The sequence below is a fragment of the Nilaparvata lugens genome, unplaced genomic scaffold, assembly GCF_014356525.2.
Source record: "Nilaparvata lugens isolate BPH unplaced genomic scaffold, ASM1435652v1 scaffold5350, whole genome shotgun sequence".
Taxonomy (NCBI): Eukaryota; Metazoa; Arthropoda; class Insecta; order Hemiptera; family Delphacidae; genus Nilaparvata; species Nilaparvata lugens.
In genome coordinates, this window is record NW_024091204.1 from 1,063 (window position 1) to 16,108 (window position 15,046).

Here is a 15,046-nt window from a genome sequence, read left to right on the forward strand (position 1 = left end):
ACGTGACGCCTGCAAACCCCGTTGTAACCGCGTATGCACCGCGTGGTAACCAGTTCACCGCTACATCTCTTGCTAACTGACGCGTTCCCAACAACTTCTGACGGGGCATCATACGCGTATCATACCGTACTACGCGTACCATACGCGTAATGTACTGGCATAGAACCTGTTGATCCGTTGTAGTGGGCATAGTTGTTATTTTACGTGCCTGGCATGGTCTGACACGGTCCGTGTCTGGTACGTTCTAGTGGGTTCGTACCTTTAGACCGTTCCGTCACCGGCCAAGCACGGAGCGTGCCATGCATGTCCAGGTCAACATTTGTCGGCCAGTATATTTTGTCTGTGACGAAACGCTCCTTGCATGGTACGTGACGCCTGCAAACCCCGTTGTAACCGCGCATGCGCCGCGTTGGTAACCAGTGTAGACACCATTGTGGTAAAGTACCTAGTTAGTTGCTACTTGCACGAAGTAGGAGTAATTCTCTTCTCTGTGCTACTTGCTAGTTGTAGTAGTTGCTCTTTGTGTGCCTTTGTCATTTGTGTGCCTTTGTCATTTCTGTGCCTTCATTCGTTTTGCATGAAAATGAATGACGAACTGTTGATAGAATGTGTTCGTAAATACGAATTCCTCTATAATCTACAACATCCGAAGTACATGGATGCCACCAAGAAAGATGTAGCATGGAAGGATATAGAAGATCAGATGAAACAACCTGGTAAGTAGTAACTTTATTTTCATTTGTAAAACTATTCCTTCTGACATTTTCACTTCTATTAATAATAATAACAGGATTTTGCAAACAAATATATTAAATCTTTCACAAAGTCATACTTTTAGAAGTCAGATTCCACAGTGCTGTAGAAAACAATACAATTTTTACAGTATTGTCTTGTTTTACAAACGGGACAATAATATTAACACAAACCACATACGAGAGACATAACATATATTGTTTGCATCTTAAAAAAATAATATAATTATGCCTATTATACTACAAAATTGATTTTTCAATAACCAATTACAGTACAAATTATCGTTAAATCTTTGACAAAGTCATACTTTTAGGTTTTGATTTAATAAGTACATTTTATCTTATTTTTTTGTTATGTTTTGTTGAAATTTGTTATGTTATGTTAAGCCCAGTCGATTACCTTCAACAGTTTGGAAGAAATTCGCGAATTGACTGCGTACTTCAAAAGCGGAAGCAACTGCATTGCCTCCTTGATGTCGTAGATTCTGCATAGAAGAAAACTGCATACTAGTCTCAGTTTACCGTTTCAATTACTCCGCGTCTTATGTAGTTATACAAAATGCAAGTGGTTAAAACAATTTTTTCAGCATATTCTGGGCTCAAGTGCATGCGTCTAGTATACATGTGAAATTTTTGACTTAAAATCCCAAAAGCATTTTCAACTACACGCCTTGCTCGGCAAAGGCGATAGTTAAAGTGACGTTTCTTGACATCAGCTATGGTCTGTTGTGATGGATAAGGTCTTAATAGATAATTTTTCAAAGGAAAGGCTTCGTCACCTAATATACGCAAGGTGCACTTACATTCGTTCCTGGAAAGTTTTTGCTAGCAGGAATATTTCACTTATTATTTAATATGGCTTGCCCCAGTTTCAATTTAGATAAAATACCACCATCACTGTCTTTGCCGAAAGCACCGACGTTTACAGCTATAAAATTATAATTAGCATCAACTAAAGCCATAAGTACAATGGAGAATGATTTTTTGTAATTAAAATATAGGGAACCACTGTTTGGAGGTGCTACAATCACAATATGCTTTCCATCAATTGAACCTAGGCAATTAGGAAAGTTCCACTTGGACCAAAACTCTTCAATGTTTTTTTCCCATTGCTCTGTAGTGGGTGTTGGAATCATTTCACTCAACATGTTGTTTATTATAGCGTTAGAAACTTCAAAAACTGAACGTCTCACAGAACTGACCCCCATTCTATAGCTGAAAGCAATTGTTCTAAATGAGTTGCCAAGTACCTGCAAATAAAAAAAAAGCTTATACTGGGAATAAAATAAATAAAAATAGAATATGAAATAAAATAAATAAAAATGAAATAATAGATAATAAAATGAAATAAAAAAAAAAATAATTGGAATTATAAATTATTAACAAAATGAAATTATTTTATGTTACAGTCCGGCCTGTAAACAAAGATGGCAAAATCTAAGGGACTCATATAGAGAGCCTTGAATAAGAGAAAAGTAAAAACGGGACAGGCAGCAACACAAATAAAAAAATGGAAGTACGAGATGAGATGTCTTTTGTTGCTCCATTTTTTGCAAAAGAAAACTTTGGATTCTGTTGATATAACAAGTGATGAGGATAACGGAGACCATGATGACCACACTGTGGTCGACCACACATCCGGAACAGAAACAAATGCAATTATTGAAACTGTGTCTGACGATGTTGCTACTGATGCCCAGACTGTTAAAAGTTCTGTGCAAAATAGTAAGTCAGTTAAAAGAAGATTTAAAAATCGTACACCACAGTCAGCATCAGCCGTATTGATGGCAAAATTATTAGACAGGCAAAACTCACTTGTACCTCGGAAAGAGCCTGACGAACTAGATCGTTTTTTTTTAAATATTTCTGACACAGTGAAAAAGTTTTCTAAATACCAACAAGCGCTGGTAAAGAACAAGGTTTTTTCTCTCGTTTCTGAAATGGAATTACAACTGCATTCACCAGCTACCTAAGATTATTCCTACACCACATCGCCAGTAGATGCATCTACCGGTACTAATTGAGCGCTACCCAGTCTCAGGAGAATTGGAATATTTATCAGTAAATTACTTTCCTAACTGTATACATATATCTCAATAAACAAATCATGAAATTATTTCACTTATATGGGCTACTTATTAAAAGTTATTAAAAACACAATGTAAAAAACTCAAATGTAAAAACTTTAGGTCTACATAAATTAGTCTATACTTTTGTTGATTATTTATTTACTCATTTTTAATTTGAACCTGAAGATGGCAATTGCCGAAACCGGTAGTTATTTTAAAATATTCTAAAAGTTTCAATAAAGGGTGCTTTTTTGAAAAAGTTTTTTACATTGTGTTTTTAATAACAAATTATGGAATATTATTTGGGTTTTTAACTTACCTTAGACAAACAGCTAGCTTTTCTTTAGGTGACAGACTGTCTCTAAATTGAGTGTTTCTCTTGGTTATATCATTTTCAATTTTTCTCAACAATTCATTAAACTGGAATGACGTCATACGGAAATACGAAAAAACTTTTCTTCATCATCCATTAGGTGCCTATATAATGTCCAATACTCCCCCTCAGTTTTCCGTTTTCTTAGAGATTCGTGAATCCAATAGCGCCTCTGAGTTCCTCTATTCTCCTCTTCCTCGTCCGAAATAATTGCAACCATTGCCAATTCTGTTAATGATAATCGCCTAATAGCCATATTTATTGTCCAAGAATAGCCTGGGATCGTCCAAGAATGAGATCAGCAAGCATGCATTTTTCATTTGTAGGACGATCATAATCATGTTAGGACAATCCAGTCGGGGGTCCAGACTAAACGTCTGGCTAAACGGATATGGCGAGCGATGCGAGCCTGACGGCTAGTAATATAATATTCCCAGGAATAGCTCTGATTGAAGTAGCAGTGCCCAATCAATTTTTCCGCGATAAATGCATTTCAATCTCTAACTTGGTGCCAACCTAACAAAGTCAACTCAACTTGATGCCAACCTGACAAAATTATTAATTTAGTTACCAGTTAACAACTGTTTCGAAGAGGTAGTCTCTCTAGATTATAGTTCTATATTAACATATAATATGGTATGGACATTTTTCAATTATAATTAAGAGAATAAGAAGAATATACATGCTAAAAGACGAACTTTAAGCCCTTAAAAACACAACTCTTTGAGTTAAAATATCGCCAAAAGATTTCTTAGTGCGCCTCTAAAGCGCCAACTGAACATACCTACCAAATTCGAACGTTTTTGGTCCGGTAGATATTTTTAGTTCTGCGAGTGAGTGAGTGAGTGAGTTAGTGAGTCAGTCAGTCAGTGAGTGAGTTCCATTTCGCTTTTATATGTATAGATAGTTCTATAGTCTAATTTTTACTCTAATTTTGACGTATGAAGGAGGCTCGTTTTTCCTTTTATATTAACCTTGAAATGCAAAATTTCCAAAAACCTTGTGTATACGTCGACGCGCAATCAAAAGGACATACCTGTCAAATTTCATGAAAATTATTACCGCGTTTCGCCGTAAATGCGCAACGTATAAACATTTAAACATAAGAGAAATGCTTAACCGTCTACTTGAATCTTAGACCTCACTTCGCTCGGTCAATCATAAAGACCTGTATTAGTTCTAGAATCATGTCAAACATAGTGAGAATTTTGAGCTCGTGGCTAGGTCACAAGATTTCTTTTTCTAGCCCTCAACTGGTATGGTGTCTTTGGGGTCACACTCAAGGTATGGTTGGGTCAAAAATGACCCCAAATTTAAAAAAATAAAAAATACTCTTAGATGTATAATTAAGTCTCTATATTTAAAATCAATAAGAACATAGTCTACTTGTTGTCCAAGACCATTACAATATGAAATTACAGTTTAAAAAATATTTATATTGAAAAATCTGAAGCATGTCAAGAATGTGCAATACTATTTTTGAAAAAATAAAAAAATACATCCTGTTGAACAAAAGTCTCTTCTGTGCTTTTATGTCATAGAGTATGAGTCCATCTCCAAAAAAACCTGTAATAACATAGTTTTTATCAGTTCACAAAAAAACTGACATAGGTGAAAGATATGTATTGAAAATTTTCAAAAAATCTTACATTTTGTATGGAAATGTTCTCTCTACTTGTGTAAATCCCAGTTTTTTCATTGAATATAATATCCCTGATGTTCTCTTTCTGTGTTACATTATTTTTTATAAAAATCTTTTACACATTTTTTATAGATAATTGAATTTATAGTTTCACAGATTGAATCCCCTTTAATGGTATGGCTGGGTCAAATGTGACCCAGCCAACGATTATTTTTTTGTTTCTGAACTATCTTTCTGTAGAATTGTATTAGGGCCCAAAAATCATTCACCTTCATGAAAGAAGTAATAATATTATCAATATACTATAATTACACAAAGCCAATCAAATTTAATTGGTATAAAATTACATCATTTGATGGAACCAATGCAACAAAATCCCAATATATGGTGATTATGAGGTAATTATATCATTATGTGATATATAAGTAAATAAGTAAGTAATTGATTAAGTAATAAGTAATATATTATGGTAATTACGGTGATTGAATTTAGTTGGCCTTTGTGTAATCTGTAAGAATAACTATTGAAAGTATGGCTGGGTCAAAACTGACCCAAAACGCTAATAAATCGCAAACTACACGCACGAGCAGTTAGAGCATACTGGCAATCAGATGTTCACTTTTCTTCTAAATACAACGAGAATAATCCATCCATCAACTCAAATATATCATTAATCTTGATTCAAATCTTCAAATAGATTCACTCATTGATGTTATTATATGCAATCAAATATCAGATATCAACGTTTTTATCAGAGTTAGTTTTTACTCAATGTAATAGTTTTGTTATAATAGTTATTTGGCCTTCGGTTGGAGAAATCCAACCTGTTCTTTTTTATCTCAGAATAGGAGAAGCCTGGATAAAGAAACATGAGATCTCAATTGTCGCTTAAAGGTTTCAATAATGAATTTGTCCATGTTAGGAGTTGGAATGGCCTTCAACGTTTTCTCATTGGATAGAATAGCATTCATAGTCTTATTTTGAACACAATTGGTTACTTGTGATTGTTTCTTTATCATGTACACTACAGTACAATGTAGAGTACATGTAGAAATAACAGTTTCAAGGTAGTAGTAACAGTTGGTAGGTATTAGGTAGAACTAGAAGCCAAATTTCATTAAAGCCTATTTATTTTTCAGGATAAATTATTTTCAATCTTCTATGAATAAATAAAATCTTTATTGGAAGATGTATTTGTATTTTATCTATACAATAATACAGTAATAATAATAATAATAATAATATCGTGTGACCTGGCTGGCTCAGGTCTGGTGTCAGAGTTTTCAGGTCGCAACTGATCAATTTCAGGGCCTCTGACATGACCTAACGACTGCTTTTTAGGCGGCCGGGACCGACGGCTTAACGTGTCCATCCGAAACACGGGAATGGCCCGAGAAAAATATCTTGCCCTGGCTGGAATTTGCACCCGGGCCTTTGGATTACAAAGCCAGCATCTAATACACCCGACTGCGGCTACTCCAATAATAAAGTAAAGAACTGGTTTATACACAAACGGGGAAAAAAATTATGTTTGACGCATCATCACGTCTGAACTACTGGACTGATTAACTTGAAATTTTGCATATAGATGTTTAATTTACAAAGGATGGTTACAGGCCTATTTTGAATTCTTTGGGATTTCAGGAGGTCAAGTTTTTTAATTAGATCATAGCGGAGCCCGGGTTACCTGCTAGATAATGTAGAATTATATTATTATGATAATATTATAAAAAAGGGGGACCGAGCTCCGCTCGGAAGTTAATAGGCATAGGAATGGAAAATTTAGAAGAAAGAAATCATAAAATTATCATTAAAAATTTAGTATTTGCTTGAGAATTACCAGTATGTACTGTCCAATAACAACTGTCATATATACAGATTGAATCTGAAATGATGACCCCTGAAATTTGAAGGTGATAGGTGAAAAAATGTTGGAGTAGGTGCTTGGATTCCAATACAATAACCATTTATTTTTCAAATAATCTATTGAATTATTTTGAAAAATTGGATAGAAGATAAAATATTATAAAAATAATTATATTATGAATATGATAAAACTTGAGATAATTTAATTCAATCATTCTATAATCTTATAAATATTATTATTAGAATTCCGCATTTTTGAGATATTGAGGTTAAGAATAATTTATTCCAACCAAGCTTTTAAAAAAATGTCAAATCAGGCTACTACGCATGCCCTGCGGCTAGGCAAGTAATAATAATTACACAGCTGTGCAGCCGATCTAATATCATCAGATGGCTTCATTATTACTTCTTCTTTCACTTATCACTTTCTCCTTTTCCTTCTTCATCTTCTTCTTCTTCTTCTTCTTCTTCTTCTTCTTCCATCTTCTTCTTCTTCCTCTTCTTCTTCTTCTTCTTCTTCTCCTCCTTTTTCTTCTCCTTCTTCTTCTTCTTCTTCTCCTTTTTCTTCTCCTTCTTCTTCTTCTTCTTCTTCTTGTTCTTGTTCTTCTTCTTCTTCATCTTCTTCTTCTTCTTCTTCTTCTTCTTCTTCTTCTTCTTCTTCCGCATTCAAATCATCATTCAACAATATAACCGTCTACATGTGTAGAAACTCAGTCTTCTCCTTTTTCTTCTTCTTCTTCATATTTTTCTTCTTCCGCATTCAAATCATCATTCAACAATATAACTGTCTACATGTGTGTAGAAAATCAGTCGACAGTAATATTTTGAAATTTTCAAATGTGCCGCCAAGCGCCGTTACCATGGCAACCGGTAAACGACACGCGGCAGCCATCAGCCGTCTACCGGCCGACACGTCAGCACGTCGCCTGTCATAGCTTGTCGAATTCTGCCGGTCACCTCTGCCTTAGTTTGGTTCAGTCGCGTCGCGAATTTCAAGTGGAACTGACCTCTATGTCGTCGCGCTCGTCAATTTTGCAGTTGCAACGAATATTTCCGGTATCTGGTGGCTTGTTAATGGACCAGGAAGTTAATGTGAGTATTGTATTTTTGATGTAGACAGTAATTTTCAATCGTTACCCAAATTTATTGATCTCCGAAAATCTAACCTATTTTACTCACAAAAGATGTATTGATAGGGTTACCAATGAGTATTGTATTTTTGATGTAGACAGTAATTTTGAGTAGTTATAACAATGAACTACAAAAATCTAACCTATTTTACTCACAAAAGATATATTGATAGGGTTACCAACTACATCCACCAGCTATAGATTTGTATAGCTACAGATAGACATTGGGAGTCAGCTAACCAACTCAGAAATCATCTTGTATTCATGTAGTTTCAAGGATATCAGATGTGTGGTTGTAGATATTCGAGTGGTAACCTGAGCTTCAACGATAACCTGAAAATGATTGGCTCATGGATCTGACTAAATTATCTGTTGCCAATTTTTGAGACGGATTCCCACATTATCAGTACTAGAGTCAGTGCAATCCAGTATAACGAGGATAAAATCAAAATGATTTCTTATTTGAATATTCCTACCGAGTACAGAGAATTAGAGAATAGACAATAAAAATTAATGTAATGAGGGAACAGGAGTTTATTTATTCATTTATTTTTTTTTTACAATATCTCTTTGGAGACAACAGGTCGAAACCCACAACTGCATCCTTAACTCAAATCATAATAATATCAAAATACTATAAATTATAATATTATCATGAAAACTCTCATGCATAATTAATTATAAAATAAAGTATAATATTAAATAATAATAAAGTAATTAAACTATTATACTATTGAACTAATTAAATCAAGTGATGATGCAAATTGATGATGCTGATGAGTGCATAAGTATCAAATTATATAATTAAACCATCGTATAAAAGTAATAATAAAGTGATTAAACTTCTAGTGAACATAATAATAATAATAATATCGAGTGACCTGGCTGGCTCAGGTCTGGTGTCAGAGTTTTCAGGTCGCAACTGATCAATTTCAGGGCCTCTGACATGACCTAACGTGTGCTTTTTAGGCAGCCGGGACCGACGGCTTAACGTGTCCATCCGAAACACTTTCTAGTGAACATGAGTGAGTTCTTATGTTCAGTTTTCAGTAGAATTGGGCTCAATTCTAACAAGACTTACTGTATTCTAACGATATTTTCCTTCCCTAGTGGATTTCATATAGTTAACTTTACAGAGCTTGATAATTTCGAGCTGTCTTCCATAGATAATTTATTGTCAATAACATCTATGTTTATCACAGGAACTACAGTTACTATGAAAACATTAAGGCTGTGCAAAGGCTATAAATAAACTTTCTACTCGTGATATTTTTCAAAGATTTCCGATTTGTATATCATCAAGCTATCAAAATGGAAAAGTTTTCTCGGGAAAACATTTTTTCCGATCATTACTTTTGAGATATGAGCGCCTAAAGTTTGAATTTTTGGGACAGAACATTTCAAATTCGGTAAGATATAAATCCATGAGATTTGGAGGATGGATTCTTCATGCTATTTTTGATCTAGTAAAACAAAAATTTTCTGAAAAAATCAATTTTTGGAGAAGTTATCCAATTTACCAAAAATAACTCAACTAAAAGTTATTCTTGGTTATTTTTAGTAAATTGAATAACTATCTTAAAAATTGATATTTTTAGAAAATTTTTGTTTTACTAGATCAACAATACCATGAAGAATCTATCCTCTAAGTTACATGGTTTTATCTCTTACCGAATTTGAAATGTTCTGTCCCAAAAATTTAAACTTAAGGCGCTCATATCTTTAAAAGTAATGATCAGAAAAAAATGTTTTTCGGGGAAAAATTTTTCATTTTGATAGCTTGATGATATACAAATTGAAAAACTTTGAAAAATATCACGAGTAGAAAGTTTATTTTTAGCCTTTGCACAGCCTCAAGTATAGTTTATACAGTAACTAGTACTGGTGCTTACACCATTTTCTGTCTCTGGTGAAATACAAGTATCTCCAATTATTATTCGATGAAAAAAGAGAACAACATGAGTTTGTGACAGTTCCATACATCCAATTATTTTTATTCAAAATTTATTTTATCACTTTATTTTATGGGAACGTGATATAACTGAATCTCTGTCATTGAAAAATGTATTCTCGATTTCATACTTTATTGACCGAACGAAGTGAGGTCTAAGATTCAAGTCGACGGTTTGGCATTTCTCTTAATGTTTAAATGTTTATATGTTTATATATTTATATGTTGCGCATTTACGGCGAAACGCGGTAATAGATTTTCATGAAATTTGACAGGTATGCTCCTTTTTTAATTGCGCGTCGACGTATATACAAGGTTTTTGGAAATTTTGCATTTCAAGGATAATATAAAAGGAAAAAGGAGTCTCCTTCATACGCCAATATTAGAGTGAAAATCAGACTATAGAATTATTCATCATAAATCAGCTGACAAGTGATTACACAGATGTGTGGAGAAGCCAGTCTATTGCTGTATTTCCATAAGATCCATAGTTTCAATCAGGTACTTGTGGATGAGAATACTGCGTGAGGTCTACTGTTCACAGAACTACTAGTTTTAGGGAAACGTGATATACGGTAGCTGAATCTCTGTCATTGAAAACCGTTTTATCGATTTCATATTCCATTCTTTATATGGAACCTTTCAGCAAAATAACCGAGAATCTAATTCAAATTCATGTATTCCAGAAGTTCCCGAATTATTGATTCGAATGATCGAGTTTTGCTGAATATTAGCCTAAGAAATGATCAAATTACGATCGAGACTAAGTTTCACACACGACTAACTCATTCATATCTTTGAAGTGCACAAATTTTTATTGACTTGAATGATCAAGTTTCGATAAATGAATGAATTATCAAATTACATTCGTGACAACTAACTTTTTGCACGCGAAAAACTTGAAAGCGCATGCGTGTCCACTGATTTCGTGACACAGCCAAACTCAAACCACATGTCAGGCAGTTTGCACAAAGTTACAATTTTGAAAGCTGCATGCCACAAAGTTCCATTACAAAGATTGTCATATTTGCTTGCCACAAAGTTACAATTTCAAAAAATGGATGACACAAAAATTGCAAGCAACGAAATAGCTATTTATGTATTAAGAGCATATTGCGCGACTTTATCGCTCGCGCGATATCAGTTATCACGCGACGCGAAGCGGAGCGTGATAATTTTGCAAGAGCGATAAAGAAGCATTACGCGCGAATTGCATACAAAATTTTTTCTACATCTGCCCAAACCTGTTAAATTACTTATATCGGCGGAGTTACAATTACCGTACCGACTTTTTAGGTTAAGATCTGACCTTTTGGCTAGCTGCTTACCATCAGCTGATTGGCGAGCGTTAAGAAAATTTACTGCGCATGCGCGGATAGTTGGCGAGCGAAAAAGTAGATTCTATTCAGAAATAAGCTGTTTTACGAGGAGAATTGAGTATGTAAATTCTTTTTTACGCGCAGTTGTAGAAAAATGAAATTGCATGCTACTTATAGTAACATTCCAAAGAGTGGATTGTAACTTCTTAATTATTGTTATAATTAATTGCAAGTTACAAAGTTGCAAGTAAAAAAACAATGTTTCTTGCCCCAAAGTTGCATGCCCCAATGTTTCTTGCCCCAATGTTGCATGCCCCAATGTTGCATGCCCCAATGTTGCATGCCCCAATGCTGCATGCCCCAATGTTTCGTTCCCCAATGTTTCTTGCCCCAATGTTGCATGCTCCAATGTTGCAGGCCCCATCAATGCTGCAAGCCTCAATGTTGCATGCCCCAACGTTGCATGCACAAAGGCAGGATATTGAAGAGGAAAGGACCAGTTTTGGTTAAGAGTGAAAGAGCTGTGGTTCACTTTTGTCCGTCAGCTGATTATAATTGACTGCTCGGGAGCAATGTTCTTACTTCCACCTTCAACCGATAAATTATTCCGGTCTCCTTCTTCTTCTTCTTCTTCTTCTTCTTCTTCTTCTTCTTCTTCTTCTTCTTCTTCTTCTTCTTCTTCTTCTTCTTCTTCTTCTTCTTCTTCTTCTTCTTCTTCTTCTTCTTCTTCTTCTTTCTTCTTCTTCTTCTTCTTCTTCTTCTTCTTCTTCTTCTTCTTCTTCTTCTTATCTTCTTCTCTCTTCTTTTCTCTTCTTCTTCTTCTTCTTTTATTCTTCTTCTTCGTCTTTTTCTTCTCTTCTTCTTCTTCTTCTCTTCTTCTTCTTCTCTTTCTTTTTTTTCTTCTTCTTCTTCTTCTCTTCTTCTTCTTTTCTTCTTATTCTTCTTCTTCTCTTATTCTTCTTCTTCTTCTTCTTCTTCTTCTTCTTCTTCTTCTTCTTCTTCTCTTCTTCTTCTTTTCTTCTTCTTCTTCTTCTTCTTCTTCTTCTTCTTCTTCTTCTTCTTCTTCTTCTTCTTCTTCTTCTTCTTCTCTTCTTCTTTTCTTCTTCTTCTTTCTTCTTCTCTTCTTCTTCTCCTTCTTCTCCTTCTTCTTCTCCAAACTTCTTCTTCTTTTGTCTTTCGTCTGGTTCAGTTTTGCACTCTGGAGACACCAGGATGTGACTCTTCCTCTCCAACTAAAAGACTCTTTGTTTCTACCGAAATAATTATTCCGGTTTCTTAGTCTTCAAGTTTTTTCTTGTTCCTTCCTTTATCCTTTTGTTATTTGCTTCTTTCTTTGCGATCTCATTTCCGTGTCATTTTGTACACCTTCTTATTAGCAATATCTTCTTCCCTCTTGTATCTTCCTCTTTTTTCATTTACACTGTACCTCTAAAACCTTTTTAATTTGGCTCCTTCTTTCCGTCAGTTCTTTTTTCATTTCTTCATGTTTTTGTCATTTCATCCATCAAATTCTTTTGAGTTACCTCTTTCATATGCTCTCTTTCTCTCTTATATGCTCTCCCCTCTCTTTTCTTTCCACAAGTATCATTTAGAACTCAATGTGTTTTTATGATTGGTTCGTCCACCAATATAAGTTTCCACTTTTATTGAATTTTATTTTGAGAGCTTTCCCCAGCTACGTTCAAATAAATTAATTATAATTTATAATAATGAATTCTACGCCTAATCTTCCAGTGTGCAAAATAGAATCTGATACTGTACCAGGCTAGAGAAATAAAATATTCACTTCACTTTTATTGTCTTATCAGCTACATAATTGACCGAGCGAAGTGAGGTCTAAGATTCAAGTCGACGGTTGGCATTTCTCTTAATGTTTGAATGTTTATGTTCATATGTTGCGCATTTACGGCGAAACGCGGTAATAGATGTTCATGAAATTGACAGGTATGTTCCTTTTCTAATTGCGCGTCGACGTATATACAAGGTTTTTGGAAATTTTGCATTTCAAGGATAATATAAAAGGAAAAAGGAGCCTCCTTCATACGCCAATATTAGAGTAAAAATTAGACTATAGAATTATTCATCATAAATCAGCTGACAAGTGATTACACAGATGTGTGGAGAAGCCAGTCTATTGCTGTATTTCCATAAGGTCTATAGTTTCAATCAGGTACTTGTGGATGAGGATACTGCGTGAGGTCTACTGTTCACAGAACTACTAGTATTTCTGAGAGAGATATATCCCCAGCTACGTTCAACGCATAATCTTCCAGTGTGCAAAATAGATTCTGATACTGTACCAGGCTGGAGAAATAAAATATTCACTTCACTTTTATTGTCTTAAAATTGTCCTATCAGCTACATAATTGTATTTCATGAGGTTTGAACAAGTTGTAGGTTTCAATGAAATTTCTCCTTGACTCTAAGTACAGTATATCTTGTGATTGTTAAAATTCAATTACACAGTTTACAAGTTTCTGTTTCTGGAATGGATTCAAATTTTATTAAATAACTCAATATTATTCGTTACAAGTGGTAATTTAATGAAGTATTTGTAATAAATTTATTAATTCAAGCCATCTACATTCAAAATTTATATTTTTCATGTTTATCTTGAACTAGAATTTATAAAAATTGTACACGTGAAATTCTAACTTTATCTTGGACTTTGTCACCTATAAATTGGAAGAAAAATAGTAGAAGGACTACCTTATTATTTTCTCTACAAATTAATGTTATTACATTAGTGTCATTTGCATTGTAAATAAATAAATACACTCTTATCGATGTTTCTATTACTAATAACAATTTTGTATATTTTGATTACAATGAGGTGTCTCAACTACTTCATTGTACAGTATAATTATTTCATTTCTTGTGACTGTGAGAATCAAGTGAACTCTTATTAATGTTTCTATTACCAATAGCAATTTTTATTCTGTATATTTGTTTCCAATCAGATCTCTCAACTAGTTCATTGTATAGTATAATATAATCAATTTTGGCAATATTGATTATTTATTGAAGTTGCTTTCCATGACGAAACACTATATAATAACTTTGTTGAAGTTCTGACACTGTGTTACTAGTAAATATTTGAGAAAACACATACTTTTTTTTGGAGTCTTGAGGAATGCATTTCACTCCTGAAGAGGAGCTTCATCAGCGCTGATGAAGCTCCTCTTCAGGAGTGAATTGCATTCCTCAATACTCCAAGAAAAAGTAAGTGTTTTCTCAAATATTTACTACTAACACAGTGTCAGAACTTCAACAAAGTGATTATTTATTATTGTGTAAAAATTATAAAACTTGACAATTATTTTTTTCCTGTGCATTTATATTTTGTTTATCAAGTGCTTGGATTATTGATAAAATTCAACATCCATAGATTATCATCCATCAACAGAATCGTATCATTTGTACTGCTGTTATTAGATTAAAAAAACGTATTTATTATTATTTTTTAGAACTCATGGCTGGAGCTCGATGCTTCTTTTTCCAGTCATGCCAAAAACTATTGTATTTTTATTTTTTATTATGAACAAGAATAAATTGTAAATCTATTGTGATTGTGAAAATCAAGTAACAATAATAATTCTTCATTTCTTTGTTTTCCAGGTAAGTCACCTCATAAACATTAATGTCCATCGTTATTTTGGAGATGGTGAGTTTTTGAATCATTATTTATTCACGTCGAAGAAGAAACATTAATTATAAAAAGAAAAAGAACTTGGTGGATAGTGCCTGGAATTCAACACCCATTGAGGGAGAATTTAATACCTCATTAGATGATTAAATGAAGCTCTACGAATATTTTCGTATGACAAAAAATACTTTCCATCATCTCTTGAACAAGTTACAAGAACCTCTGAAAAATTATACTTTCTGGAGGAAATCTATTCCCCCAAGAGAATGACTGGTGCTTACAGTGTCTTGGAAATGAC

The 15,046-nt window shown here is 33.8% G+C and overlaps 1 protein-coding gene across 1 annotated transcript; it reads left to right on the forward strand.

The window, feature by feature from the left end:
• The first annotated feature begins 270 nt into the window (after positions 1–270).
• Positions 271–3,457, forward strand: LOC120355952. Its single transcript, XM_039444714.1, has 3 exons — positions 271–716; positions 2,162–2,169; positions 2,312–3,457. Exons 1-3 carry the CDS (start codon positions 362–364, stop codon positions 2,723–2,725), a joined length of 777 nt encoding a protein of 258 aa, XP_039300648.1. The 5' UTR covers positions 271–361; the 3' UTR covers positions 2,726–3,457.
• The last annotated feature ends 11,589 nt before the right edge of the window (positions 3,458–15,046 follow it).

Coding starts and splice junctions, on each gene's coding strand:
- LOC120355952 (XM_039444714.1), top strand. CDS start 362: ATGGTACGTGACGCCTGCAAACCCCGTTGTAACCGCGCATGCGCCGCG.